The sequence below is a fragment of the Aspergillus wentii genome, assembly GCF_001890725.1.
Source record: "Aspergillus wentii DTO 134E9 unplaced genomic scaffold ASPWEscaffold_6, whole genome shotgun sequence".
In the NCBI taxonomy this organism is placed as follows: Eukaryota; Fungi; Ascomycota; class Eurotiomycetes; order Eurotiales; family Aspergillaceae; genus Aspergillus; species Aspergillus wentii.
Genome location: NW_024467837.1, coordinates 2,423,976 through 2,451,422, shown reverse-complemented (window position 1 = coordinate 2,451,422; position 27,447 = coordinate 2,423,976). Strand labels below are relative to the sequence as shown.

At 50.5% G+C, this 27,447-nt stretch overlaps 14 protein-coding genes across 14 annotated transcripts; 8 read left to right on the top strand and 6 right to left on the bottom strand.

Moving 5' to 3' along the window:
• The first annotated feature begins 347 nt into the window (after positions 1-347).
• Positions 348-3,465, top strand: ASPWEDRAFT_624491 (uncharacterized protein). Its single transcript, XM_040838655.1, has 3 exons — positions 348-362; positions 431-621; positions 678-3,465. The coding sequence occupies exon 3, from the start codon at positions 687-689 to the stop codon at positions 3,294-3,296; it is 2,610 nt and encodes an 869-aa protein (XP_040687251.1). The 5' UTR covers positions 348-362; positions 431-621; positions 678-686; the 3' UTR covers positions 3,297-3,465.
• Positions 3,466-3,634: 169 nt separating this feature from the next.
• ASPWEDRAFT_174973 (uncharacterized protein) lies at positions 3,635-5,122 on the bottom strand (the record flags this gene model as incomplete). Its single annotated transcript, XM_040831302.1, has 2 exons — positions 3,635-4,873; positions 4,925-5,122. 2 exons carry the CDS (start codon positions 5,120-5,122, stop codon positions 3,635-3,637), a joined length of 1,437 nt encoding a protein of 478 aa, XP_040687250.1.
• A 1,023-nt stretch (positions 5,123-6,145) lies between these two features.
• ASPWEDRAFT_53472 (putative isochorismatase family hydrolase) lies at positions 6,146-6,748 on the top strand (the record flags this gene model as incomplete). The annotated part of the gene is made up of 1 exon (XM_040837890.1): positions 6,146-6,748. The coding sequence occupies one exon, from the start codon at positions 6,146-6,148 to the stop codon at positions 6,746-6,748; it is 603 nt and encodes a 200-aa protein (XP_040687249.1).
• Positions 6,749-6,875: 127 nt separating this feature from the next.
• Positions 6,876-7,347, top strand: ASPWEDRAFT_624478 (uncharacterized protein). Its single transcript, XM_040838654.1, has one exon. It carries the CDS (start codon positions 7,004-7,006, stop codon positions 7,256-7,258), a length of 255 nt encoding a protein of 84 aa, XP_040687248.1. The 5' UTR covers positions 6,876-7,003; the 3' UTR covers positions 7,259-7,347.
• A 984-nt stretch (positions 7,348-8,331) lies between these two features.
• ASPWEDRAFT_43593 (uncharacterized protein) lies at positions 8,332-8,898 on the top strand (the record flags this gene model as incomplete). Its single annotated transcript, XM_040836060.1, has 4 exons — positions 8,332-8,546; positions 8,598-8,656; positions 8,724-8,735; positions 8,804-8,898. Coding segments are annotated over exons 1-4 (275 nt in total), but the record flags the coding sequence as incomplete, so codon positions are not given.
• Positions 8,899-9,751: 853 nt separating this feature from the next.
• Positions 9,752-10,967, bottom strand: ASPWEDRAFT_744930 (uncharacterized protein). The gene has a single exon (XM_040839482.1). The coding sequence runs from the start codon at positions 10,777-10,779 to the stop codon at positions 10,060-10,062; it is 720 nt and encodes a 239-aa protein (XP_040687246.1). The 5' UTR covers positions 10,780-10,967; the 3' UTR covers positions 9,752-10,059.
• Positions 10,968-11,229: 262 nt separating this feature from the next.
• On the bottom strand, positions 11,230-13,695 carry ASPWEDRAFT_160426 (transketolase family protein; the record flags this gene model as incomplete). The annotated part of the gene is made up of 5 exons (XM_040829794.1): positions 11,230-12,188; positions 12,240-12,757; positions 12,806-13,288; positions 13,345-13,454; positions 13,508-13,695. 5 exons carry the CDS (start codon positions 13,693-13,695, stop codon positions 11,271-11,273), a joined length of 2,217 nt encoding a protein of 738 aa, XP_040687245.1. The 3' UTR covers positions 11,230-11,270.
• Positions 13,696-14,215: 520 nt separating this feature from the next.
• ASPWEDRAFT_138681 (Zn(II)2Cys6 transcription factor) lies at positions 14,216-16,370 on the top strand. The gene is made up of 2 exons (XM_040829379.1): positions 14,216-14,338; positions 14,394-16,370. Exons 1-2 carry the CDS (start codon positions 14,226-14,228, stop codon positions 16,018-16,020), a joined length of 1,740 nt encoding a protein of 579 aa, XP_040687244.1. The 5' UTR covers positions 14,216-14,225; the 3' UTR covers positions 16,021-16,370.
• ASPWEDRAFT_61557 (uncharacterized protein) lies at positions 16,135-17,245 on the bottom strand (the record flags this gene model as incomplete). Its single annotated transcript, XM_040838585.1, has 1 exon — positions 16,135-17,245. Exon 1 carries the CDS (start codon positions 17,014-17,016, stop codon positions 16,135-16,137), a length of 882 nt encoding a protein of 293 aa, XP_040687243.1. The 5' UTR covers positions 17,017-17,245.
• A 149-nt stretch (positions 17,246-17,394) lies between these two features.
• On the top strand, positions 17,395-18,906 carry ASPWEDRAFT_53468 (uncharacterized protein; the record flags this gene model as incomplete). Its single annotated transcript, XM_040837889.1, has 3 exons — positions 17,395-17,411; positions 17,776-18,704; positions 18,755-18,906. The coding sequence occupies 3 exons, from the start codon at positions 17,395-17,397 to the stop codon at positions 18,904-18,906; spliced, it is 1,098 nt and encodes a 365-aa protein (XP_040687242.1).
• A 216-nt stretch (positions 18,907-19,122) lies between these two features.
• ASPWEDRAFT_30629 (uncharacterized protein) lies at positions 19,123-20,761 on the bottom strand (the record flags this gene model as incomplete). Its single annotated transcript, XM_040833442.1, has 5 exons — positions 19,123-19,260; positions 19,324-19,734; positions 19,789-20,347; positions 20,412-20,528; positions 20,583-20,761. 5 exons carry the CDS (start codon positions 20,759-20,761, stop codon positions 19,123-19,125), a joined length of 1,404 nt encoding a protein of 467 aa, XP_040687241.1.
• A 298-nt stretch (positions 20,762-21,059) lies between these two features.
• On the bottom strand, positions 21,060-22,202 carry ASPWEDRAFT_174965 (ankyrin repeat domain-containing protein; the record flags this gene model as incomplete). The annotated part of the gene is made up of 1 exon (XM_040831301.1): positions 21,060-22,202. One exon carries the CDS (start codon positions 22,200-22,202, stop codon positions 21,060-21,062), a length of 1,143 nt encoding a protein of 380 aa, XP_040687240.1.
• Positions 22,203-23,002: 800 nt separating this feature from the next.
• Positions 23,003-24,622, top strand: ASPWEDRAFT_174964 (carboxylesterase/lipase family protein; the record flags this gene model as incomplete). The annotated part of the gene is made up of 1 exon (XM_040831300.1): positions 23,003-24,622. One exon carries the CDS (start codon positions 23,003-23,005, stop codon positions 24,620-24,622), a length of 1,620 nt encoding a protein of 539 aa, XP_040687239.1.
• A 238-nt stretch (positions 24,623-24,860) lies between these two features.
• On the top strand, positions 24,861-27,263 carry ASPWEDRAFT_115139 (glycoside hydrolase family 31 protein; the record flags this gene model as incomplete). The annotated part of the gene is made up of 1 exon (XM_040828555.1): positions 24,861-27,263. The coding sequence occupies one exon, from the start codon at positions 24,861-24,863 to the stop codon at positions 27,261-27,263; it is 2,403 nt and encodes an 800-aa protein (XP_040687238.1).
• Positions 27,264-27,447: the final 184 nt, after the last annotated feature.

The window sequence follows — 27,447 nt, the reverse complement described above, 5'->3', positions numbered from 1 at the left end:
TATGACCAATCTACCGAACAATACTTTAACGGTTGGACCAAGGTTCTATAGTTAGGTAGCTTGATACAGCCCAGAGAAATTGACTCGGTGCCATATTCACAGTGCTGCTTCTCCGCAACGCCATGCAAACTATAAAATAATGTTGCATAACTCTCTTGCGATTGCTTGCACACGCAAACGGCAAACAGACGCGCCCAGACTCAACCAATTCTGTGGTTTGCGGAGGTTATAGTAGTTCATCAAAGGTCTTAGCTACCTAGCAGAAAACTAACAGTGCTCTCCGCCATACGATGTCTTCGGTCAATGTCTGGTTAGAAGCCTGATCAACTCACTACTAGGATCCCAGCTTCCGCTTCTAGAATGTACCACATCAAACTTTCATGGTCCTAGGAAACCCAACCGGCCTTGCAAATACTGACATATGAAGCAGACATGATGTATGGAGCAGACTTGGTGACGTGGCTATCGAACAATTGGTTGTCTACAAGATGCCGGGGTATCCGGGACACGAGATATATATATATATCAAACAGCCCAAGCAGGATGGATGAATTGGTAACCAAAACCGTGAGTAGCTCCAAAGCTCCAATTGCAACCTCAACAGTTTGAACTCCTACCCAGGTAAGCGCCCGCGTTCGCTGCTCATCCATTATGCCGCTGACCTCTGACCGTTGCAGTCTAACACCATGGCTATCAAAAGCAAGCAAATTACCGTCCTCCCACGCCCTAAATGGCTCGATGCAGCAGGAATGAGCAAGGGCATCGACCATGACCGCCAGCACTTGAGTATTGTTCTCGCTGCGGACAAGACCATCAAAGCCCGCCAGACCAATCCCGCTTTCAAAGGCGAGCTGACGCTCCGCTTGCTCAATGACGATAGAGAAACGGAGGCATCCAAGAGGATTGGTACCAGCTGGGCTCCTCTCGATGTAAAGGCTGTCTCCGTACCTTTTATCGACACTCCGTATGTCGACTCGTCCACTGACGCGGCGCAACCAGTGGTGGAGTACGAATATCCGGACGATTCCAAGAAATTGCCCGTTTATCGCAAGGGGCAAAACCAAAGCGACTTCTTCAAAGAGTGGGACAACCAGAAGGCAGAGTTTGCCTTACTAGATTCCAGATTCACCCAGGTTCTAGTGCCTGTGATCGATAAGGAGACACTGAGACGTCCACAGGAAGTGGGTGATATCGAAGGGTTGATCGGATACTATGAAAGGGTATTTTCATTTTTCAATGCCATTACTGGGCTATCCTTTGAGCCGGATCATCCCTCCGATCTAAACAGCCCAAACCGATACTTTATGAAGGCTGATAAAAACGGGGTTGGGGGGGCGTATTACGGCGGAAGCTGGACCGCGGAAACGGACAATACAATCTCGGCGCGGTGGCTGCTACCATTGGCGACCAACTGGGGAAATCTACACGAGATTGCCCATGGCTATCAAATGTACTTCACGCGTGATGGGTATTTCGCGAACGGCGAGGTGTCCAACAACATTTATGCTGCCTTCTACCAGAGCGCCTATCTGGGTGACCGCAAGTTCAAGGAGGGCTGGTTGTACGACTATGGGAACCAGGACCAGGTCGAAAAAGGTATCATTGAAAATATTACCTCTAAAAAGTCTCTCAATGGCTGGGGCCTCCGCGAAAAGCTATACTTCCTTGTCTTGATGTTGGAAAAGGCGGGTGTGGACGCTTTTGCCCATTTCAACCAACAATACCGCCTGGTGAGCAACCAGCCAGGTTTTCGTTCCTGCGACCATCCGTTTCTGGAAATACTGTCTAACAGTATTGCCGGTGCGAGTCACGTTGATGTGGTACCATTTGTGGAGCTGTGCAGTGGGTTTATCTCGCCGGCAGAAAAGGTGCTCAGCCAATTCAGTCAAGCCAGAGCAGTGTATCCGTTGAATCAGCTGGTTGATGGAGACACTCTGACAAAGCTCCAAAAACAACTGAAGCTGGAAAGCCCTCTCGCCTTGGTTGATATCCCGCAATTGCTGGCGAGTGGTATCAAGGGCAATGTCACCCTCGAACTTGAAATCGACGACTTTGCCCAGATTTATGGGAATCCCGTTAACGTTATGGATGGTTCCCGTTATGTACGGCAGCTTCGCATTGAAACTCGGAAGCTCGACCTTGGTGATCTGCCAATTGGGGTCTACTCGCTGCGTGTTCCCTTGGGGCGAAACAAAAAGTACCTAGTAGACCAGCGCTACCTCGTGGTCAAGCCCGGATCTGCCCAGGTGAAGGTCAATTTTGTGCCTCAGACAGCTTCTCTCGTGGCAAACCAGGAGTTCCAATTTCTTGGACTGAGCGACAGCGTCTTCAGCATCGTGACCGTTGACCAAGTGGATCATGTTTTGCAAGTAGCCGTGACAGACGAGAGCCCCCATTCCTACTTTGGTAAGGAGACCTACGCGGAGCTTGTGGTCAGAGATGGCAGCAACAAAGAGACGTTCCGCGCCACGATGCCAGGGGTTGGGGCGAAATTAATCGATACCAAGATACGCTTTGATCCAGGCTATACCCTGCAGATTTACCATGCTGAACCGCAAAGCCGGCTAGTACTGCGGCCACGGTTTGACGGGGTGATTGATCATTCTAACAAAACGAATGTCTTTGAGATAACCTCTAGTGGTCTCAAGAATAAGTCACTCAAGAATGACCCACTGCCAGCTCTTGAGGCCCGTATAGCAGCAGCAGCAGCTACCGTCCGTCATCATCCTGCTCTGCTAATGTCCGATAGTCCCAGCAAAGTCGACATTTGGCTCGCCATCCACCAGTTTTCTGGCTCTCAGCGCGACGCCCTGCTGAAGAAATATGCCGACTGCTTACCTGCCGACAACAACGCGCCCAGCGAGCAACTTGGAAATTCTTTCACAGCTTCATTCAAGGGTATTGGTGATTGGCAGTTCCTAACCGCAGACCTGGACCTGGTTGGTAGGAAGCTGGTTATTGACTTGAAAAACGGAATTGCCCATCACTATTTTCCTGATACCTATGCATCGCTGCAGGTCGTAGACTCGGACGCCAATGAGTTGTTGAAGCTGGACATCAAGGGCAAAACATCACAGATAGGAAAGAGTTGGACATTGCCAATCTCTGGCTACGGAGGAGAGACTTTGAACATTCATCATGAAGAACCGAAAGGGCGTCTGAGCGTTAACAATAATATGCAGAGCCTTCGCCTCTCTGATCGTGAGAAAACCCAAATTTACCATGTAACCCCAACCGGGCTTCATCTTCAGCCAAAATCACAGAAGACGATGTGGCAACGTCTCTGGGGAGCTTGAGGAATATGCGGGAAGGAACGATGTCCGTTAGTTGAAGATTATCAATGTAGTCAAGAATGGAATTTACTTTGTCTGATCCCAGCATTCCATCCACCAGCAAATCCTGCTGTTGACTACAGACCAGATAATTGTGATACGAAAGGTAACGTGTGCTTGGCCAAGCTAGAATATACATGACATGGTTGGCTCCCGGTGGAGGAGAATATGACGCGACTGGGGGATGTTGCTATCTTATCCAAGATTGCCCCTTCTATAACCTTGTCGTATATGAGAGACAATATTGCTTGTCTTCCTGGTTTGTATATGTACATAATTTGAAGACAATTACATATTTATATTCAACGATTCTTGCTCCAATCATGCTTCAATTGATCCAGTTCCTTCTGAACGCCACCCCATGCGCTTTTCCTCACTGTGAATGACATCCACCAGTTCCCATTCCCATCCTGACCAATGATAGGCCCCGCATTGCGTATTGAGAGACCATTTGCATGTCCAGTGCAGAGGATCTGCGTTGGCGCCCGTGGAGTTTCCCGTTCCCCTTCCGTACTAGCGAGAGCGGCCGAGAAATCAACCGAGAAGAAGCGGCCACGATGCCAGTTCGAGCAGCAGAGTAGCAACATATTTGGCTCCCCAAAAACAGGTGGATTGCCTGTTCGCTGAAGCGTTGAACGCTGCTGTGTCATCAATGCTTCCAACTGCGGTTTGGTCCGTTGTGCGACTAGAGCGGCACGGATCTTGGATGCGGTATAGCTGAGTGGACGGTCAAGGCAATCACCGGCTCGGAGAAAGGTATAGGACGGGAAGACCATGTTGGAAAGCCAGGCGGGTTGTTCGCCTTGCAGCGCTATCGAACGAGTCTCGAACACGTTCAACAGGGTAACTGGCCGGTCAGGCGATACTCGTAGGGATTTCATGAGTGTCCGCGCCCACCAGGCAAACAAGATATCACCATGACTGACAAATGGGTCTTCTGAATGTTGGAGCTCCGTTAGTGCGTCGTCGCGCATCTTGTTGACATACGCTTCTGGGATGCACACGGTACGCATCTCGTCGCGGTACCAGAGCAGATCGAAGAGATACCAGAAGACGAATATGAAAAATCGAAGCCCGCTCAGCAGACGAGACGCATAGCTGAGGGTCTCCGATGCTGTCTTCTCATTCAGGGGTTTGAGAGGGTCATCGAACCCATTCAACACAGGTACATCATCCTCCTGCCCGCGCAGAACGGCGGTCCATGCCTTTAGGAAGGTAGAGATTCCCATTGCGTCGGCAAATGTATGAGGAAGGGTAACTGTGAGAAGCGTTGTATCTGGGAATAGCGCGACATGCACCGTCAGCTGCGGCCGATCGGTGGACGTCCAGTCTTCTATCTTCGTTGCTGGGTGTGTATCATCCACAAGCGACGATAAATCTGTGAAGGCATCAAGTAGAACTGGCTCCTCTACGCTGACAGGAAACTGCGATGCCAATGGATGCTCGCTGAATTTCATCTTATGCTGAGCCGTTGTAAACGCTACCCCGGGTCTTTCCTCGCTGTACGCTGCCGGCACATGGTACTCGAGTTTTCCATTTTTCTATCTTGTGTTAGTATCGCGCAAGGTTGATCGAGTATCAGTTCGACGTACATTCTTTCGTAATCGTGCCCCCAGTTTTTTCCAATCGCCTATCTCTAGCAATCTGTTGAGCGAGGCGCGCAGCTTGTCCACGTCCAGCACACCGTCGACCCGATACGTCAGATTAAGGCATATGGCGCGTGTGTGTGGTAAGTCATCCCAGAAGGAAAGAGGAAAAACAGCATCACCATCGTCCTCCTGGTTGCCCATCGTGTTCAGATTATTGTGTTGAGGTTATGCTGACGTGTCAGGCAGAGAGGCTTTTATAAGCGCCAACTTGCTTACAAAGAGAGGAAGGATTCTGCCTATTTCGCTTATCACAGGCTATACCCTGTATCTATCAGACGCCTTATCAGTGCCTGGATGTTGATTATTTGTCAGAGAGTAGGTAAGCTTGTATGTGATGTTGACACAGATAATACCACGTGCTGCTAATGTGAAAGTTGGTGCTCGCGTAGCGCCACTAAACTGCTTTAAGATATCATGTGATATTCTATGCTTATACAGAGTAGGCATGAATACTATACTGCTGACTCAATAAGCATCAATATTCGAGGCAGTGGCTTGTCTGAGATACTCTTGCGGCAATGTATTTCTCTTTCGGCACGTAGCTCTGTATGATGAGGTCAACCAGCTCAGCACAATGTGGCTGGGATCGCCCAGACGAGGTCAACGATGAAGCTGTCTGGCCTTGGTTCTGGGCTTTCGGTCTTCCGCCCTGCTCCACAAAAGGCCAGATGGGATACCCAGGGCCCTTTAGGCCTGAATGACGGCACTGGATACATTAAGGGTGCTTTCCGTCGCATTATTGGCATAAGTCGGCGTCTTGATGAATGCGGTGGTACGTGCCCCAAGCTTTCTCGCTGGGCAGTTCTAGCAGACACAATGTTGCTCGACCTTGATCGTATGTCGAGTCTCTCAGAGGTCTCGATTCATGCGGAATACAGTGGACGAGACGCGGTGAGATGGAAGTGTCTGGTGGAGGTGATTTTGACCCTACCTACGTCATACAAGGACTCTTAGTTGGCGATTTACGCTGCCGAATCTGGCTAGTGTTGGGTAAATACTCTAGCCTGAAACAGCAGTATATTCCGCCAAGACATAGATGCAGCCTCTCATTGGTGGATACATCCCACTTCTGGCCGCATTGACTCCGCCTGACAGTCTATATAAACCCGATAACAGTTTCTCTCCTGTTGGATGTTAACCATCGTTCAATCTACCTCAAGCAAAATGTCTACATCCTCAGCTCAATCCTTCCGCCAAATGGTCGGAATCCCCCGCTCCTCTGCCTCAATCCAAGACTCCACTCTCATCATCATCGATGCCCAAAACGAATACGCCCACGGCAACCTCCAGATCGATCGCGTTGCTGAGTCCCGCAAGGTCATTTCAGATCTACTAATCCGTTACCGCCAGGGCGGTAATGGGCGCAACATCGTCCATGTCGTCCACCAGACGCCACCGGGCGCTCCCGTTTTCACGCCGGGAACGGAGTTGGCGCAGGAATTCGACGAGCTTACCCCTGTTTCTGGGGAAAAAGTCGTGAGCAAGAACTTTCCTAGCTCGTTTGCGCAAACAGATCTGCACGAGTACCTGGGTAGTCTGGGCAGTGTGGGGAGGAAAATTGTCTTGGTGGGGTACATGGCGCATGTGTGTGTGTCTACGACTGCCAGAGCCGGCAATGAATTGGGGTACGATGTTCTGGTTGTGAAGGATGCGGTGGGAGACCGGAATATTCCAGGAGTGGAGGCAGCGACGTTGAAGGAGGTGAGCTTGAGGGAGTTGGAGGATGCTTTTGCGACGGTTGTTTCCGCTGGCCAGATTGCTGCATAGGCTTGTTGAATTGGCACTGCTTTGGATTACAGACTAGAATATTGATTATCATTTCTATCCTATCTGTTTTGACATGTGGATGTTGTGTAGATTATGGCAGGATGTGAAAGAAAAGAGCCAGGAGGGCAAGGGCTCCAGACTGTCCAAACATCCATGAAACTCGTGCTATACAGACCCTTACAAACAGAGAAGTCCTTTTTTTTCTTTTTTCTCCACTTTTAACAAAGTGCGTAAAATGGTGCCAGAAGTCATAACATGAGAGATAGAGAGAACCGCCTTGTTAGTATCGCGCTCGCCACGAATACTGTTGCTATGATTGTCAGTCGGTTCTTTAGGGGCGTCTTTAGCAGTGCGATGATGTTGTATCTGAGGATCACGGCGCTTTCGCTTTCATGTTATGGTCCATCAGGCTGGCAAACGGCCCTCTATACAGCCCTATTTCTGGGTGGATTTTGTATCCTAGTATTGTTAGACTCATTATCCGCTTTCCGATCACACCGCCTAGGATGATGGAGAAGGTCTTTTAGCTGGCTATCACATGCAAAGGTAACATTTAAATATTCCCAAACAAGCCTTGGCTTGTTACGGTTAGCACAGGCATGAATTATACCATAAGTGATCTCTAAGTAGGAATGATGTAATAATGAAGCTGCTTGTATATGAACCATAGCATATCTAATTATGGTTAAACCATAATATTAAGTTGAGTATTACTAACTGGGTTTGTGGTTCTTGTAAGTTTTGTTTTTACTACTTCTTCCATAAACGGCTAGAATATATATCTATCTACCGTGGGCCAACATGAACACGAGAACTTACCAAAATAAAATCTCGTAAGTGACGAACTGCAGTATTCCACCAGACAGAAACCAATAGCAAAATGCACTTGATAAGAAATGATAAAGTGACAATAGAATTTAGTAATGGTAAGGCATAGATGTGTTCTACATGTCTTTGAAAATGGAAATTATATATTAGTTCAGTAAATCTTGATCTTTTTTATCTCTATACCTTTGAGTAGTCATAGAAAGGATGCAGTTTGGTTCGTCACCTAGTCTAGACCCCAAGAATAACCATTAATATAAAGTGAATGTGACTTCCACTAGGGCGTCACGCGAGTAAAATCAGATTCTAGAGTTAACTTAACAGGCAGGTGATAAGTTAGGCTGGAATTTCAACAATAGACTTATTAAGTTTGACATTTAATTTATTAAGATATAGAAAGTTAGAAGTACTTATAAGCCAGACAAGTTAAGTCTAAAGTCTAGACTCTACTTAACTTCCGTGACAGACTGGCACTGAATAAACCTAGTTAGCTAGATCAACATCTGTTAAGGTCAACCACTAAGCTGCACAGTATATTAAAACCATCTTAGACTTAATACTAAAGCTTAAAGATAGTTCCTTGGTTCGTATTTCCTCCAATCAACCAGACATTAATATCCTATCACGTGTAACTATGTATTCTTAAAACTTGATATAATTTTGATGTCATGTAGATCAGAGTGCATTCTATAATAGGACTATTCCAGTTTAGTATATAGTCTCTAATTTTTATTTTATAATTATTTCTATTTCCACGACAATCTTATATTACAGTTTACAAGGCTCTTCAAAATGCAGTTTAAATCTATCATATCACTCTTTGCATTTATTAACTTTGCTTTTCCATCTGCAGCAGGAGAATTCGAGACAAGACAGAATTCTCTAAGGTGTTTCTGTTGCCACCAAGCTGTTCAGCCTTTCCTGTTTTTCAGAGGTGCTGGGAATGGTTGTCTTGAAATTGAATTAGGAGATGGTAAGTCAAGAGGTCAAGCTTCATAGAGAATTATTGATTTAGCAATCATAGGTGCTGCTTGTGGAACTGGGAGGCCAAGTACACTATGCTGTCCTAGAGGTGCTATTACTGTAAGTTTAAATCACTTCCATTTATCTTTTATCAAAGAAATATACAATACGCTAACTATAAACACAGAGCGGCACGGGAGTAAGATGCTTCCCCTTGATTGTTTTCTGAATCCACTAAGTTATGAATCTGATATTAACTACGACCAGGGTAATCTCAAAGTTGCATGTAAATGATCGAATGGAATTCATACAATGGGAAATAATGGGAAATATGGATACCGGACTGAAAATATCAACTTTCAATCAGCAGAGGAAGATAGGGCGTAAAAGTTTGAAATAAGAAAGGGGTTGGGAGCTGAAAATATGGGATTCTATACTCTGTTTATTTAATGAAAAATCTTCTTCATTAATGTTACTCATGTGTTTAACTTACATGGAAATGTTAATCTTTTGTAGGGTGTCATGCTGGTCAGGTCACGATTGGTGTGTCAAAATGACTGTCGTGCATCTAAACCACGGTTTGACGGACAATATCCTTGCCAACTGGTAGGGATCTCCCTAATTGTGTTTAGGGAGCAGAGATCTATCAAGAAAAAAACAATATATTAAAACAAAGATGTAGCTGTCTCTATCAGTCAGAGTATTGAACTGGCTGCATATGTAAGGTTCCCCTGCATTGCGGTTGATGGATTCGACATGGTCCGGAGAAAGTCATCACTGACGATGGCACTTCCAAAGACCCCTGGTCGTAGCCATAGAAGACCAGCACGGTTGAGGCAGCTGTGGAAATCCACACGGTTAACCATCGTCCACTGCCGCCCAGGTATTTTCGTGTCATGGTGCCGGCATTTCGACAATGGAAGGAAATGCGTAAAGCGTGGGGTGGCACCCTTGGTATATAAAAGAAATGTAGTATATGATATTTCCGTGTGGGGTCAGACATATCCGAATACCAACAATCCACCTCAGCATGGATATGTATGTTACCCCGCATACCTCAAATGCAACGATATCATACAGATAAGATGATCGTCATCCAACATGACAAGCATTGCACCCCCACGCTAGCTGGAATTAGGAGATGCAGAGAAATACTACGGACCTGCTTGATCGGTGCTACATGTAAAGACTTATCTATAAAGAACAGAGCAGGTTCCCTGGCTTTCGACTCAACCAATGTATTACAATGCGTATATCGAGATCATAGTCATACTTGTCTGTTTAATCCTTCGCAGCAAACTTGCCACGAGCCCTCAGTCTACCTCCATACGAGTAGATAAAGATCATACCTAGAATCCCTCCAACCGACAGACCTGCCAGCAGCGTCATTCCCTTGACTATCCCCAAATCATCATACGTATACCGCGTAAACATGACAAATCCTGCCGCTACAATGGACCGGACAAAATCATTGGCCGCAAAGAGAGAGGCCACATAGCGGGGATACGTTAGAGGGACGTAGACTAGAATCGCCTGGGACACGATGAAGGCAGATCCAGCGTAGATGGTAACGCCGATTGCAGGTACGATCCAGTGATATCAGAGCGAGCCGTCCAAGCGAAGATGAAAAGGCCAACAGAAAGGAAGCAAGTGGCGGGGATGGCTGCGAATAAACGGTCTTCCTGGACGGGAGGGCGATGTTGGCAGCGAGGATAGAAAATGAATTTCAGATATGCAGCGTATATTGTAGACCCAAGCAGACAACCCACGACGATGGTGAGGAACATCAGCCTCTGGGAGCCTGCGAACATCCTATATGTACGGCCGAATGCGATAGGCAAGGCCTGAAAGAACGAATAGTAGGTTGCGTATACGAGGCTGGTATACGCGGATATATACGCTATAGCCGGGTCTTTGATGAGGATTTCTACCGGTTTGATGAGAGCATCCACCAGGATATTCTTGAAGCCATGTCGACGTGTCTCACTCGGAGCGAGGATATGCGGGTTGATTCGGCGAAGGCGTTGAGCACGATGGAGGAGAATGGTCTCATGCGATGTTTCTGCCAGCAGACAGACCATGACGATGAGGGATGGTGCTGCGATGATGACAATCTCCCACAGAGGCCATCGCCAGTTGGTGGGAACTGCATAGGCAGCCAGTAATGGACCCATTGCAGGGCCGCAATATAGAGCACCTACCCAGAAGATGAAGATATAGGGGGCGGTAGACCAGGAGAGCATGTCTTCGATGGTGGCACCGCCACTGGCCAGACAAGGATGCCGAAGAATCCTTGCAAAAATCGAAGGACAATGATGGCGGGGAAATTATCTACTACGGCGAGGACGATAGAGATGACGAGGAATAGAGCGAAAGAGTAAACGTCGGGAGGATTGCGGCTGATGGAGGGGATTTCACTCAAGGGAGACATCTTCACTTCTTCAAATCTCCTCCACGCAGCAAGGGATAGTGGAGTTCGTCGCAAGATCATCTAGCCATTCACCTCCTACAGACATCAGACAACAATTGAACGGGCCCGGCATTTCCAGCTATGTACAAGACCAAGAATGAACAAAAGTATACACCCACCTTTGAAATAGTCTTAGCCCGCTACACTGAGTTGAGTAATTGAAAGCAATAATCAAAAGAAATGTACACACACTGGATATGGTAAAAAAATTGATATCATTCTAGGCGAATCATGTATACATTCATCAGTTACATCTCGTAATCTCTAATGCTCCAAACCAATGCGCAGGCCACCGTTGAAATCCCGAAAGTCACCCCTCAGGATGCCGATACCGTCCCGCCGGACTTCCTCGACCAGATCCTTGACCTTGGGCGCGATCATCTCCGGCGCAAATCCAAAGTGCTCGTACGTCTCCTTGGAAGGAAGACTCTTTCCAAAGCTGTTCATCGACACCGAGGCATCGGCATACCGCTCCCACCCGTTGGCCGGGTACGCCTCGATCACAACCGTGGGCTTCCCCGCGCGCGGCTGGAGAACCGATTGTTTGTACTCGCGCGACTGCTGCTCGAAAAGCCTCGTGCAGGGGAAGGAAACCACTCGGGCGCGGATACCATCTTGGAGGAGCAATTCCCGCGTCTGCATCGCGAAGCCCATCTCGGACCCGACTCCGATCAGGGTCACGTCAAAATCGCCGCCCTCGGCTGCCTCGACAAAAACGTACGCGCCTTTCATTGCGCCCTCGCGGGACGAGTATTGCGGGTACTGGGGCAGACTCTGCCGGGAGAGGGAGATGACGGTGGGTGTCTCTGTGGCCTGGATGGCGGCCATGTAGGCACCGGCCACTTCCTCGGCGTCACAGGGCCGGATGTAGAGCAGATTAGGCATGGCGCGCCAGAGGGCCGCGACGGCAATGGGCTGGTGGGTTGGTCCGTTCTCGCCAACGCCGATGCTGTCGTGAGTGGCAATGTGAATCTGTTGCAGGCCTTGCAGGGCGGCCATGCGCACCGCAGCCGCGGCGTAGAGGTGGAAGACAAAGTAGGTGCTGGTCATGGGGATGAAAGTGCCTTTGTTGAAGGCTGCGAGCCCGTTCGAGATGGCGCACATGGCGTGCTCTCGGATTCCGTAGTGGATATATCGACCACTGTAGTTTCCGTTCAGGCCGCACGCTGTTTGGAGTTCAGGCTGGTTTCTGCATTAGCCTTTGGGGAAGCCAGAGGAGAGACTGCCACTCACTGATTGGAAGTCGACCTTGTTCTTGTAGACAACATTACACGAGGGAGTCAGATCGGCAGTGCCGACGAGGAAGGTGTTGATATTCTGTGCGAGGGCGTTGGTCACGACACCAGCCGACTTGCGTGAGGCCGTTGATGCTGTGGGCTGCTCTTCCTTGCGAGGAATGCATTGCCTCCAGTCTTGCGGCATCTTTCCTGCGACCCGGAGGGCAAATTCAGCCGCCAGGACGGGGTATGTCTCTTGATACTTGACCAGAGCCGCCTGCCAGGCTGCCTCGTGGACCTCACCACGGCTGGGAATGTCACGGAAAAAGTCGTATACGTCCTGGGGGATGTGGAAGTGGTCTTCAGGGTTGAGACCAACGGAGCTCTTGAGTCGGGCCACTTCGTCGACGCCCAGGGCCGCTCCGTGTACGTCGGCGGTGCCAGCCTTGGAGGCTCCGAAGCCAATCGTGGTGCGAATGTTGAGGAAGGTGGGCTTGTTGCTCGATCGAGCAGCAACAAGGGCGTGGGCGACGGCTGATGTGTGTGAGCAGAGATATCATCAAACTTGAAAACCAGACCTACCGGCAACGTCCGAGTCTCCGTTGTACACGTCCACCACGTTGAAACCAGTCGCACGCATCTTGGTGTTGATATCTTCGGTGTTGGCCATGTCCGCACTACCGTCACACGTCACCGAGTTGTTGTCGAATATCACACAGAGATTGTTGAGCTTCCAGTGACCAGCGAGGGAGAGCGCCTCGAGACCAACGCCTTCCTGCAGGCAGGCATCCCCAACCATGCACCATGTCATGTTGTTGACCACCTCATTGCCGGGCTTGTTATATGTCGCGGCTAGGTTTTTGGTAGCCATGGCGAGGCCAACGGCATTGGCAAGGCCCTGGCCAAGTGGTCCCGTCGTAACCTCGATGCCCTCGTGTTCGATTTCCGGGTGGCCGGGGCACACTGAGTCGGTCCTCGTCGAGTGGTAGGACTTGAGCTGGTCGAGGGTCATGCTCCTGACGCCAACGAGGTGCATAAAGAGGTACTGCCACAGGCAGGCATGGCCTTTATGATTGGTTAGTACATAGATATAAATATATGGCTTTCCGGGTGGAACTTACCATTCGAAAGAACAAGGCGATCCCGGTTGAAGTAGTCGCAATTGTGCGGAGAGTACTTCATGACATATTTGTACAGGGCGATACCAATGGCAGCCATACCCATGGGAGATCTGTGCGGTCTAATTAGCGCCCTGCCATGATAAGGAAGCAGAGAGTGTCTCACCCAGCGTGCCCTTCGCCATATTGCTGGCAGATATCAGCGATGAAGGCTCGAAAGACATCCATCACCCGTTGATGCTTCTCAGGGCTCTCTAATGTGAAATCAGCAGCAGAAGCCTTGCCAATAGCGGATATTGATTTGACCGGCAGAGCCACGGCAGGCTTCTCGAGAAGTTCCAACGCAGGTGCCATGCTGAATGTGAAAAGAGAAATAGTTGTTTGACGATAGTGGTGACAGATAGCTGTCTTTGGCCGATGGATCCAGTCGAGCAGACTGTCAATTCTTATATTCCAGTGAGAGTTCCATCATCGCGTGCTCGACAGGTTGAGCGTAGTAGCTGATGAAGATCCAGACAAAGTCAGGTAATGTCCACATCACAAGGTCAAGCCTAGAGAGAGATATTCTGCAGTATAGTGATCGAGATATCCATCGGTTCGAAGCGATTCCTGGCCTTCGATGCGAGCCCAGCAGGCAACTTGATAGGCCTGAAACTATACATGACGTTTATCCGACACACCTTATGATGTTTGAGGATTGTTGGCACTTCGTTTGAAAATCCGGGGTAAGTACTGTTCCCTCTCTCTGATTGGTTCCGCACACTTCGCCTACGAGTCCCCAACCCCCGCTTGAAAGTGGGCCGAAAGCGGGGTAAATCAATGGCGGCATATTTAAGAGACGAGCGCCCTCGCAACGAAGCCCCAACGGTGCGTACGTAGACTCAATGGAGGTGATGAGCACCGCACGAGGGAAATCAAGAGAGCCCATCGCTACGGGGACCAGGCGTCGTCGTATCAGACCATCTCGCGCCCGCGGCTTGAGGACCAGAACAGGATGGTGAATCATTCCCTCCCCCAGAAGCGAAATGTCAAGCTCGCTTACACGCACGCAGCCTCACCTGCAGAGAAAGACGCGTCAAGTGTGATGATGTGAAGCCTCAATGCGGGCGGTGCTCCAAGGCAGATCGAATCTGTCGATATGCTCCAGTTACTCAGCCTGAGGGACTGCCGAGTTCCCAGCCTCCGAGTGTCGGTGCTAGCTACGTCCCCGCAGAATCATCGGTGCCAGTCCATCAAGGCTCGATTGAGAGTCATGAGAGTCAGAGTCAGAGTCACAGTCCGATCTCCCTGCTCAGTATCTCCCCCTTGGAATGGTACGACCTGCTGGCACGGGATGCCATCAGCAACCTTCACCGGCTCAACGGCGCTTCTTCATCGGGCGACCCTGGATGGAAATTGCCCGAGATAGCCCTCTCTCGTCGAGAGTCACCAGCGCCCGACTGTCCCGAGGCTCATCTCGAGAGACTGGCCCAGCTGGAACATCGAGACAACGGAATCGAAGCCCCTTTGGTAGATCAATACCAGATATCGGAACCGTGGAATACCCCGAATCGGATCGAATTATCTGCCGTCGACTTCATCTTCTTTCAATACTACATCGAAGTGGTCGGCCCAATCCTAGATTTGTTTGATACAGCACGGCATTTCAGCAATGTCGTGCCCCATCTGGCACTCCGAAACACAGGGCTCTTGAAGTCCATCCTCGCAGTGGGCGCAAAGCACATGTCCCTCGGTCTCACGGATGGGCCAGAGGTAGAAAGCCCTGCTCCGGCACACATGGCTACGCAGTATTACTATGAAACGCTTCATTATCTCTCGCAGACACTTTTGTACCCGTCGTATGCGGACTCGCGGGAGATCCTCGCGACTGCCACCATGATCAGCACCTACGAGATGTTCGACGCTGACAGTGCCTGCACCGGCGGGGACTGGGAGCAGCACTTGCGAGGTTCTTTTTGGATCCAACGGTCTCAAGACAATGACGGCGAGTCCGTGGACGGGCTCAGACGCGCCGTGTGGTGGGCCTGGCTCCGACAGGACATCTGGGCGGCTTTCCAAGCCGGACGACCAACGCTCACCTTCTGGCGGGCTCGAAAACCACTCGAAGAACTGGACTCGGACGAGCTCGCCACTCGGATTGTCTACATCTGCGGCAAGTGCGTCGCATATGCCGCCTCGCACGGGCGATCGCCACATGAGGACCCACGGCCGAGAATCGAGCAAGGCGATAGACTTCTTCGTGCCCTCGACGAGTGGCATCGTGTGCTTCCCGCTTCGTACCAGCCCGTCATGGTCGCGATGCATTCTACTTCTCAGACACCGTTCCCGCCGATACGGATTCACCCGCCCAACCACGCGGGCGCCATGCAGATGTACCATTTTGCACGAGCCACGGTGCTGCTGAACCAGCCTACGATGGGAGGACTTGACGCTTACTGCCTTCGGGACAAACAGCTGGATGAAAGTGTCAAGACGGTCTGCGGGATCGCCAACGCCTGCCAGGATCATGAATCCGCCATCGCCTTTGTCAACGTTCAGGCTTTGTTCGCCGTTGGCCAGTTCGTTCGGTCGTCCGAGATGCAGGGCGAGCTGCTCCGTACGTTGGAGAATATGCTGAGGATTAGCAAATATCCCGCTCGGAGGCTTGTTGCTCAACTCCAGAAGGTGTGGGGGAACTGAACTATCAGTGGAGTGAGCAAGAGATGGATATATTCATCATTCGTTGGTATGTATACTAGAACCAGTGTTCTATAGGCTGAGAATAAATACAAATATCATCATACGCACATCAGCCTACCACGCGCCTACAATACCTGCCACCGGAATATCAATACCTGTCGTATACGAAGCTCCGTCAGAGAGCAGATACACATAGGCCCCCCCGAGTTCCTTGGGATCGGCCAATCTCGGCATGCCACCATAGTATTGCATTTTGAGGGACCAGTCCGGGGCCTGATCCACAAAGTAGGTCATGGCCGTCTTGATAAAACCGGGCGAGACCGAGTTGACGCGAATGCCATGCTTTGCCCACTCCATGGCCAGCGTGTGGGTCATGTTCCTGACGGCAGCCTTGGTCGCGCCATAGGGAGCCGAGGGCGCTGCGCGGTTGGGGCGATAGGATGTCATGGACGCAGTGAAGACGATAGATCCCTTGATGCCCAGCTCGATGAACCGGCGAGCAACAGTCGTAGCACAAAAGTAGGCGCCAAACACGTTGAGATTAAACAGGTTGTCCAGCTGGGCGCGACTGAAATCCAGCGCCGGCTGGTGCTTGGTCATGCCGGCGTTGGCGATGAAGCCGTGGATGGCGCCTCGGGCGGAAATGACCCCGTCGATGGCCGAGGTGACGCTCTCCTCGGACGTCACGTCGCAGTGGATGTAGTCTAGGCGCTTGGGATAGGCCTTTCGAAGAGCGGCAAACTCGTCGCCGGGTGTGAATATGTCCAAACTGACCACGGCTGCCGCCTCGTTTGCTAGGCAGACCTCTGCGAGGGCCAGCCCGATGCCCCTGTTGGCACCGGTGATGGCGATGACCTTGTCTTTCAGGGTGATTCGCCAGTCGTGATCGGGGCCTGGTGTGGTGTCAAGGAAGGTATCCGAGGCCACTCGGGGCGTTGCGGTGTCGCTGCCGTTGCCATCGCTGTTGGCGACCACGTCGAGCATAGCGGGAGGCATGGTAGATTGTTTATTGATTTCGGTCAAGTGTGAGAGGTTTGAAGCATGGATAAATTATTGGGCAGGCCGCTGTTATAAATTGTGCCATGGCTTTATCCACTAATGCAACAGACTGGGCCTTCGAAGCGAGCTTGTGTCCTCGCATCGAGACCACGCCGTGGACGACTCTTGGCCAGGCCGTCAGGTCCATGTAGAACCTTCTTTTCTGGACATCTTTCACGACATCTTTCACTCCATAACTTGATCTGTCTTATAATGGATTGGCAAAAGCGCAAGTCTCGAGGACGCGGCCTTCGCGCGACCACTGGTTGGTGAGTTTGGACGAGATATTGAGTGTTTCTTTCTCACGCTATTTTAGCCTCATCTGCAGACGCCGCCATGTCAAGTGCGACGAGGTGTGTATCCTTTCGTTTATGATTTTGTAGACAATGTATATATCTGACTCGACCAGGCTCGTCCTCAATGTGGCCCCTGTGCAAAAGGCCAGCGCGCGTGTGTCTACGCGCTTCGCCGTTCCTTGCGTGACGTTGCTGGGCCAGGGACGCCTGACTCTCTTCCATCAGATCAGCTTGGACCAAAGTCTCAGATAAAGGCAAGCACAGAAAGCCCTGTGACATCACGAGCTGCGCCGTTGAGATGGTTCCAACCTTCAGCCACGGATGCCACCACTGGAGAGGAGGTGCGGAATGGCAATGTCCTCCAACGTGACTCGGAAATTGAATCGCCGCCTCTTTCGGACGTGGAACACCACCTGTTCAGGCATTTTGTGCGCGTCTCCAGCAAACTACTGGATTTCCATGATCCAGAGATTCATTTTGCCACAACAGTTCCGCACATGGCGCTTCGAAATCTGGGGTTGATGAAAGCGTTGCTAGGTCTTTCGGCACGGCATCTCTCGTTGGGACCGGCAACGACTGAACTGGATGGCCGAGAATATATAATTGACCGCAATCTTGCAGTTCAATACTACTTGGATGCCCTAGATTATCTGAACACAGCATCCTATCCGCACAGCTTGGATTTGGTCGCAACGGCCATCCTCATCAGCACGTACGAAATGATCGACGGGTCGAATCGAAATTGGGAACGACATCTCAAAGCAGTCTACTGGATGCAACAATCCCAAGCCAATGACGGAGAGTCTGGAGGGCTGCGTTCGGCGATTTGGTGGGCCTGGCTGCAACAGGATATCTGGGTCGCCATGCAGGAACGGCGTCGAGTGTTGAATGTCTGGAATCCCACAAAGCCGGTGTCCACGCTGAAGCCACCGGAGCTCGCAAGGCGCGCCATATACCTGCTTTCGCAGTGTGTCAACTATGCATCGAAAGAAGAAGAACAGTCAGACTTAACGAGCCGTCTGGACAAGGGTGGCGAGCTTCTCTTCCTACTCCAGCAATGGCATGACAACCTGCCGCCGGAATATCGACCTCTCACTTGTTGTTCATCTGATGATGCGGTATTTCCACCAATTTGGGTGAATCCACCATCGTATGCTGCGGCTCTTCAGATGCACAGCCTCGCCATGATTCTCGTCATCGTACATCGTCCCTCCGCTGGTGGGATTGAGAACTATCGGGCGGCACAGCAGATGCTGGCCGGTGCCCTGGGTACGATTTGTGGAATTGCAAGGTCCGTCGATGAAGACGATGATGCAGCGAACATGATCTCCTTGCACTGCTTGTTTCGCGGTAAGCATAGTCCCCTCACAAAACCAACGGCTTTGCGCTAATTTTACTAGCGGGGATTTGCGTACAGACACTACGGGAAAGACTTGTTCTTTTGGACCTGCTGGATTTGTGTCAACAGAGGCTCCACTGGCCGCTGATCTCGCTCCGAAAGGAGCTTGAGCTGGAGTACGCAAAGGATACTTTCAGTGGACCAAGTACGTGAGGCATTCATTGCCGTGAAGAATAAGCCGTATATATAGAATATTCAGAGTCAGATCTAGTTATTGCCATAGATCCCTTGTAGAGAAAGCTAGCTGCTCCACTAGATAGTATATACAGAGAAAAGTCACCACCGAGTTTACTGAAAGCACTAGAAGGCTGGGTTGTAGTAATTCATGCTTAACTGTATTCCTCTAACATTCAACATCGGCTCTCATCGCTAGATGGTGCCTGACCGCAGACGCCTCCGGAACCAAACATGCAAGAACAAAAACACAACCACGCCTACTGCTAACATCGCAGAGATGACTGAAAATCCCATAATATACTTGGGGCTATCGTCTTCCGGAAACAGGTACTGTTGACATTCTGGTGTTAACACAGGGACCGGGGAATAAAGATACATAGCATAGACACATACCGATCCGTAAATCTGGGCCAGGTTACCCAGTGCATTCACCATGGCCAAAGCAACACCTCGGGCCTGTGGATGCATCCCGCCAAAAGCAGAGGAGGCGTAGGCTAGTGTTCCTCCATTGGTGGCCCACAGGCCAGCCGCCATGAGGATCAGGAGAACATATCGAGCTGTAAAGTTGTATACAGTACAGACAATGATCGAGCATATCAGGGAAACGGTCAGCCAGCCGGCAATGATCAATCCACGGTTATTGGGTGCTTTGTCACTGCAGTAGGATGTGATACCAGTCGCGACAAACGCCACGCCATAAATTGGGACAGTTAACAAGTTGATCTTTTTAGTGGATGCATTTCCAAAAAGCCCTTCTACGAGGGTTGGGTAGAAGTAGGTCAGGGTACTCGAGCCAACAATGACCTATCACAGACAGTTGGTCAGTTTGAAGAATTGAAGCGAGAAATGGACACGAACCATGTAACCAATTACAAATGCCCAGGCGCGCCAGTCCCGGCATGCCACCTTACAAGCACCAACATTGCTCAGATGCTCGCTATCCGCGGTAGCAGCGGTGACATTGTCAATGGCCAGGCGGGTCACGGCGATCTGCTTCTCGCGCTCAGACAGACGGCGCGATGTTCCCGGAAAGTCAGGAAGGATAAATAGCGAAATCACAGCGAAACCGACGGTTGCAGCACCTTCGATAATGAACAGCCACCGCCAGCCCTGAATACCATGAACACCTTCCAGACCTTCAACGATGCCGGCAGCAATCAGGCCACCAAAGGCACCCGATAGAACAGCCGCCGAGATAAAGACTCCGAATCTCTTCGACTGTTCGGTTTGTTTGTACCATGATGACAGGAGAAGTATCACACCAGGAGCGAAGCCTGCCTCAACACATCCAATAATGACTCGAAGGACGACCAGGTGGGTGAAGCTTTTGACGGCAGCCATCACACACGTCAATGCCCCCCACAGAATCATGATCGATGGGAGGAAGATCGAAGGTCGGGATCGGCCCAGAGCAAGACTGTAGGGAGAAGACAGTGAGTAATGATGATTTGAGGCCTGTGCTAATGATGGGGGTTTCATACTTGCTCGGTACCTCGAAGACCACGTATCCGACAAAGAAGACAACCAGGGCTATTGAGTATTGGTTGGACGTCAAGTTGAGTTCGACCTCCATGCCAGATATTTTTGCATTGCCGATGCTGTACATAACCGTTAGAGACTATACAGCCTTTACCTCAGATGCTCCCACTTACTTGGTTCTGTCAAGGTAGGACAGGAGGTACATGATCCAGACAGTGGGTAGCAGAGTGAGGTCAATCTTCTTCACCAATGCCTTCTCCTCCTCTGGAGAAAACGAGACTGCTTCGGTGACATTCTCAATCTCATGAGACGAGACGTCCTTCATCTGACCCTCAACGTCGGCTGGGTCCATGATGTCTTGTCGAAAGGGCTGAAGATTGAACATGGAATGAAATGATATTTCTGGGCATCACCTTCTTACGAGGGCTTTATGTTTCAATTCCCCCTGATCTGAGATATATAGCCTGTGGTCCAATCCTGCTCTAAATCCTCCATCTCCACCTCCGCACTTTGACAATCCCCACTTGGACGCCATTGGTGCGTTGTCGGGGCATCGCATCGAGCCCCCGAATGTGGAGCTTCTCCAGAGCCAACCACGTCTCACGATCATCATGTCCTGGCAGATGTGAATTCTTCGTTTTAACCATAATCTATATACAAGAGGACAGCAGCTTGACAATGGTTTCATTGCCACCTGCTTTCGCCCTTGATAACAGTGTCCGTCCAGTAAGATCAATCGAGTCAACCCTGACATCATCTCGCTGCACCAGCATCTTCACCACTGCTTCAAATCCTCTCCACGCAGCAAGGGATAGCGGAGTGCGTCCAAGATCATCGCGAGGATCAGCATCGACTCCTGCTTCTTCGAGTAGGATCCTGACGACGTCTGTCCGCCCTGCGGCTGCAGCCCATGCTAAGGGCGTCTCTCCGCGAAAGTCCTTTGAATTAGGATTGACATCGCCTCTCTGCAACAGGAGACGAACGACCTCTGCATGTCCATTTCCGGCTGCATGGGATAGTGGTGATTGGCCTATTCGTCCTCTTGAATCTGCATCGATATCTGGCTGCTCCAGTAGCATTCTGACGACGGTCGCGTGGCCTCGTTCTGCAGCCCAGGATAAAGGGGTATAGCCGGCTTCATCTCTCGAATTGATATCGACACCCTTTCTCTCTAGCAACATGCTGACCACCTCTTCGTGTCCATTCCACGCGGCATGAGATAGCGATGTCAACCCTCGATGGTCTTTCGAATCTGCCTTGACGTCTTTTCGTGCAACAAGTAGTCTAACAATGTTATAACGTCCACTCGAAGAAGCAAATAACAGCGGAGTTCGACTCAGCACGTCTTTCGAGTCGACCAGAACATCGTTTCGATCCATTAACAAAGCAGTAATTTCTTCGTGGCCATTCTCAGCTGCATAAGATAGTGCCGTTCGACCAAAATCATCTCTAGCATCTGCTTCAACGCCCGCGTTGCGCAATAATATATGTGCCACTGTGCTATGGCCGTTTTGTGCTGCGTGGGATAGCGGTGTCCGACCGTTATGATCCCTTACATCCCATCCGATAACATTATGGGTGAGGAGTGAGTTTAAAATATTCTCTTCGCCTTCTTGCGCGATGAGATGGAAAATAGACAGTCCTGCTCTATTCTGATGGAGAGCATGGCGCAGTATTAACCGGTTTGCCAGCGAGGGAGTGGCATGGAACAGGGCCAACAGACTGTGCGGGTTGAGATACTCGGCGACAAAAAGAATGACGTGGTTGAAATTTATTCGGTGTTTACAAGCCATCTTGATAGGCATGGGTATTTATAATAAGGATGGAAACAAGGAATGAAGCAACCCGGGTTCTCCACGAGGGAAATCCACGGCTTATCGAACCATCTTCACCGATTTTGTGTTTGTGCGATGATATCATGTCTCGCGCTTCGGCGGAAGATCGGCGTTTTGTGTCTCACAATTGACCGGCCGAAGCAGCATTTTGTGAAGTTATTCAATTGATGTCTATCTGATATTGTCTGGATGGACTTGAATGAACAGATATCATTGTATACAATGACCTAGCCTGCACTGCCAACAGCTCGGATAAAAGACCTCTAATCGGAACGCGTCACGGAAACTCGTCTAGTTTCATCTTTGTTATTTTTACTATCCCCTTTTTCTGCAGAACAAATTATTCCTAATGATGCAGATCTCCGAGATTAATCTTGTTCTTCACATAAAACCGTGAGGTACAGGCTTCCACCCAATCCGGTAACCAAAGCCGACTCGGACATCACCAGAACAATGCACAACTTGTATCAGAAGACTACATAAAAGCTGAGATTGGAAGGGATCGACATTATTTCCGAGCAGACTGTGAATTTCTCCGCATTTTGAGTCGTTTCATCGCTCGGAAATCGAACATCGGAGGATGTTAAGTTCCGTTGCGTCCATTGAGGTTATTCGCATGCAGATAGCTGATATCTCCGATGGCTGTCTTCATGGCCTGATACGAATCATGCAGTGGAAGTCGGAAATTAAGATTGAATGATCATTATATAGAGCAGTCAGACTGCCTCTGAAATGCAAACGGCATCAATGCAGCCAAAATGAAGCTATCCCCATCTCTGCTGCCATGCCTAGCTACCCTAGGCTCAGCATATCTCTACGACACTCCTGTCAAGACTGAATACGGCCATGTCCAAGGCTTCAAGTACTTCAACTCATCAATCAGCCAGAAATACCTCAACCTCTCCGACAGCCATGTCGCTGCGTTCCTCGGCGTCCCTTATGCCGCTGATACATCCTACCAGAACCGATGGAAACCAGCCCAACCCCGACAGCCATGGAATGGAACCCTGAAGGCATACGAGTTCGGCCCTGCCTGTCCCATTGCCCACCAGCGAGAATCCGGCTTCAACATCAGCGAAGACTGTCTGTCCGTTAACATCTGGACGCCTGCCAATTCGAGCTCCGATCGTCTTCCCGTCATGGTGTGGAACTACGGCAGTGGAGAAACCAGCGCTGAAGCCATCTACAACGGCGGAGGACTGGCCACCAAGGACGTCGTGGTGGTGAGTTACAACTACCGCGATGCTGCCTTTGGCTTCCTGGCCCATCCAACACTGAACAAAGAATCCGGTCACAATTCGTCTGGCAACTATGGTATCCTCGACTTCATCACGGCATTGCAGTGGGTGCAGAAGAACATTGCCCATTTCGGCGGTGATCCCGACAAGGTGACCATCGCTGGGCAGTCGTTTGGCTCTGCGCAGGTCTATCACGCTGTCAATTCCCCCTTGGCCAAGGGTCTGTTCCGTGGCATGATTGCGGAGAGTGGCATTCGATACCCTCGCGATCGTCTCTTGGAGGGTCTGGCTGATTCGTACAAGACCATGGACGATGCCATCGCGGTCGGCCTCAACTACACCAAGAGCCACAATGTATCGACGATCGCCGAGCTGCGCACTCTCAGCACGGATGACCTGTTAGACGGCAGCGACGACAGAGAAGACATTGACGCCCTCACAGCTCTATACACGATGGACCCTCCTCTCTTCAAAACCACCCTGGACGGCTATGTCGTGCCAAAGAAATACATTGAAACCCTCATCGACGGCCCTCCCAACGACGTGCCCATGATCACCGGCAACAACAAAGACGAAAGTGGCGCGTCCACATCGACCAACTACACCGTGGCCGAATACAAAAAGTACAGCCGCGAATGGTACGGCAATCTGACCAGCGAGTTCCTGCGTCTGTATCCTGCCGCCAATAACAGCGAGGCTGATCGCTCGTGGAATGCTGCATCTCGTGATACTTCAGTTGTGTCGAGTTATCTGTTTGCGAATGAATGGGTCAAATCGGCCAGCAGTCCATTCTACACTTACTACTGGGACCATGCTCCTCCGGGCCAGGATCAGGGCGCATACCACATGGCCGAGATTCGATATGCGTTGAAGAATCTGTATCAGACAGATTTGCCATGGACGGAGTATGACTTTCATCTGTCTGATATCATGTCATCGTACTGGGCGAATTTCATCAAGACGGGCAATCCGAATGAAGGTGGATCGCTTGAAAGTGGATCGCTGGCAAAGTGGGAGGCGAGCAAGGCCGGTGAAGCGACCGTGATGCATCTTGGAGATGGATTTGGAATGATGGACATTGCGACGCCGGACAGAGTGAAGCTGATTTCGACGTTCATGGAGAGACAAAAGGCGTACTAGTTTATTTATAGATGGCTTTCACATGAAGATAGTGAAGATAGCGGGGCAATCGAGATCAACGAACAAAATGCCTCATTGAGAGCCACTGTTCCACCTCATCAAGACACCTGGCCATACAGCTGCATGGCTGGAGATAGCATCGTCATTCGCAGATTCAGCTCTGCTCCACTCTTCATCGTACACCATAAGAACCCCTCCATTCTAGATCATCGTTTATTCTGTACAAACCACAACCACAATGGATAAATACACCCTCCCCAGTAAACCACAGGCGAATCCCAACGCCATCGTCTCTGGCCAAAACTATCGCTTCACCATCCTGACCGACCGACTGATTCGCTATGAATGGGCTGCCGATGGCACATTCGAAGACCGCGCATCCACCTTCGCCATCAACCGCGACCTGCCCCTTCCCGAATTCAAAGTCATCAACGGCGACAGTCTAGACATCATCACGAAGTATTTCCATCTCAGCTATGACAAGAACCGATTCAGCCCGGGTGGCTTCGTCGTAGAAACCAACGCCAAAACCACCGACTGGGGCGCTCCATGGCGGTTTGGCCTCCCATCCAACTTGAATCTGGGCGGGACAGCCAGAACGCTGGACGATGTCAACGGTCGCTGCGATATGGGCGAGGGCATCATGTCCAAAGCAGGATTCGCAGCGATTGACGATTCGCAGTCGATGCTGTTTGACGGCAAGGGATTCGTGGCGGGGCGAGAGGCAGGCGATCGCATCGACGGCTATCTCTTCTGCTATGGGCGCGACTACAAAGCAGCCATCAAGGCGTTCTATGCAGTGTCTGGCAAGCAGCCTTCCCTTCCTCGTTATGCGCTGGGCAACTGGTGGAGTCGGTATTACGCATATCAACAGGAGGAATATCTCCAGCTGATGGACAACTTCCGAGCACACGATATCCCCATGTCGGTCGCGGTGATTGACATGGACTGGCATCTGGTGGCCGATGAGAAAGTGCCTCATGCCGGCTGGACGGGGTATACGTGGGATAAGAAGCTCTTCCCAGACCCCAAAGCGTTTGGCGATGAGCTTCACAGGCGCAATCTCAAGATTACACTGAACGATCATCCTCATCTGGGAATTCACTCGCACGAAGAGTCGTACGAGGAGATGGCGCAGTTCCTCGGCCACGAGACCAAGGATAAAACACCCATTCTGTTCAACCCGACCGATCCCAAGTTCATGGATGCGTATCTGAATATCCTTCATCGCAACCTGGAAAAGATCGCCTGCGACTTCTGGTGGGTGGACTGGCAGCAGGGACCGTATTCGAAGGTGCCTGGCATTGATCCTCTGTGGATGCTGAACCACTTCCAATACCTCGACGGCGCACGAGATGGGAAAACACCGCTCATCTTCTCGAGATACGCTGGCCCAGGCAGTCATCGCTACCCCGTTGGTTTCTCCGGCGATACTTTTGTGACGTGGGAATCACTTGAATTCCAGCCTGAATTCACCGCGACCGCATCCAACATCGGCTACGGATGGTGGAGTCACGATATCGGAGGCCATCTGTTTGGTGGTCGCGATGATGAACTCGTGACGCGTTGGTTCCAGTTTGGTGTTTTCTCGCCTATCATGAGATTGCATTCGTGTAATTCTCGCTGGATGTCGAAAGAGCCGTGGCTGTATCGCGGAGAATCCGAGGCCATCATGTCTGAATTCATGAGACTCAGACATCGCCTCGTTCCATTCCTTTATACACAGAACATCAGCTGCTCCACCGAGGATGAACCGCTTGTGCAGCCCATCTACTGGTCATACCCGGACAATGAAGAGGCATACGCCTATCCCACCCAGTACTTCTTCACCTCTGAACTCATGGTTGCGCCTATTGTCCAGCCTCGGAACAAGCAGAGCAACCTTGGAGCTGTCAAGGCTTGGTTGCCTCCTCGTCGCCATGTCGACATCCTCAACGGCATCGTGTACGATGGAGATCGCGAGACGACTCTCTACAGAGGGCTGGATGAGTATCCTGTCCTGGCTCATGAGGGATCGATCATTCCATTAGATGCAGAGGCTGCTCCTAAGAACGGCTGCACCAACCCAACTGCATACGAAGTTCTCGTTGTCGTTGGCCAGGATGGCGAAGCCAGTGTGATTGAAGATCCCAAAGATGATGAAACGTCTTCCACATCTGATCAACGGAAATACACGATTAAATTCGACCAGAACGACGGAAAGGTGTCTGCTACCGTGGCGGGCAAATCGTGGTCATTCCGCTTCCTGGCAGTCACGTCCATTCCCAAGGACCTCCGAGTCACCATAAACGGGGCCGATCGCACCAAGGAGGCCTCAGTAAAGGTGGAAATCTATCCAAAGACGCCAAGTCTGGTGGTTGAATGTCCCTCTCTATCCGACGGGGACAACGAAATCGTCATCGAGCTCGGTGCCAACCCCCAACTGAGTGTTATGGACCACAAAGCACGTATCGAGAAGCTCCTCATGGACTACCAGATCGAGTTCAAGTTGAAAGATAGACTGTGGGAAATTGTGGAGAGTTTAAAGAAGCACCCTATCAACAGTTCGATTGGAAAGTTGATGGCGTTGGGATATGATGAAGCTATTACCGGGCCTATTGCCGAGTTGCTGTTGGCTGATAGTCGTGCTGTTCATGTTTAGGCAGTATGTTAATAGAATAATAGGATGATGGTTTCTCACAGGATATAGTGGAATGGTATATCGTACTCCAGCATGAGTCCGCCGTGACTCGGTCCTGACACCACTGCACTGCCCTCCGGGAATAATACCGTTTCAGAAACAAATCAAAACGAATCGCTTGGAGGATATCCAATGACCCAGCCAG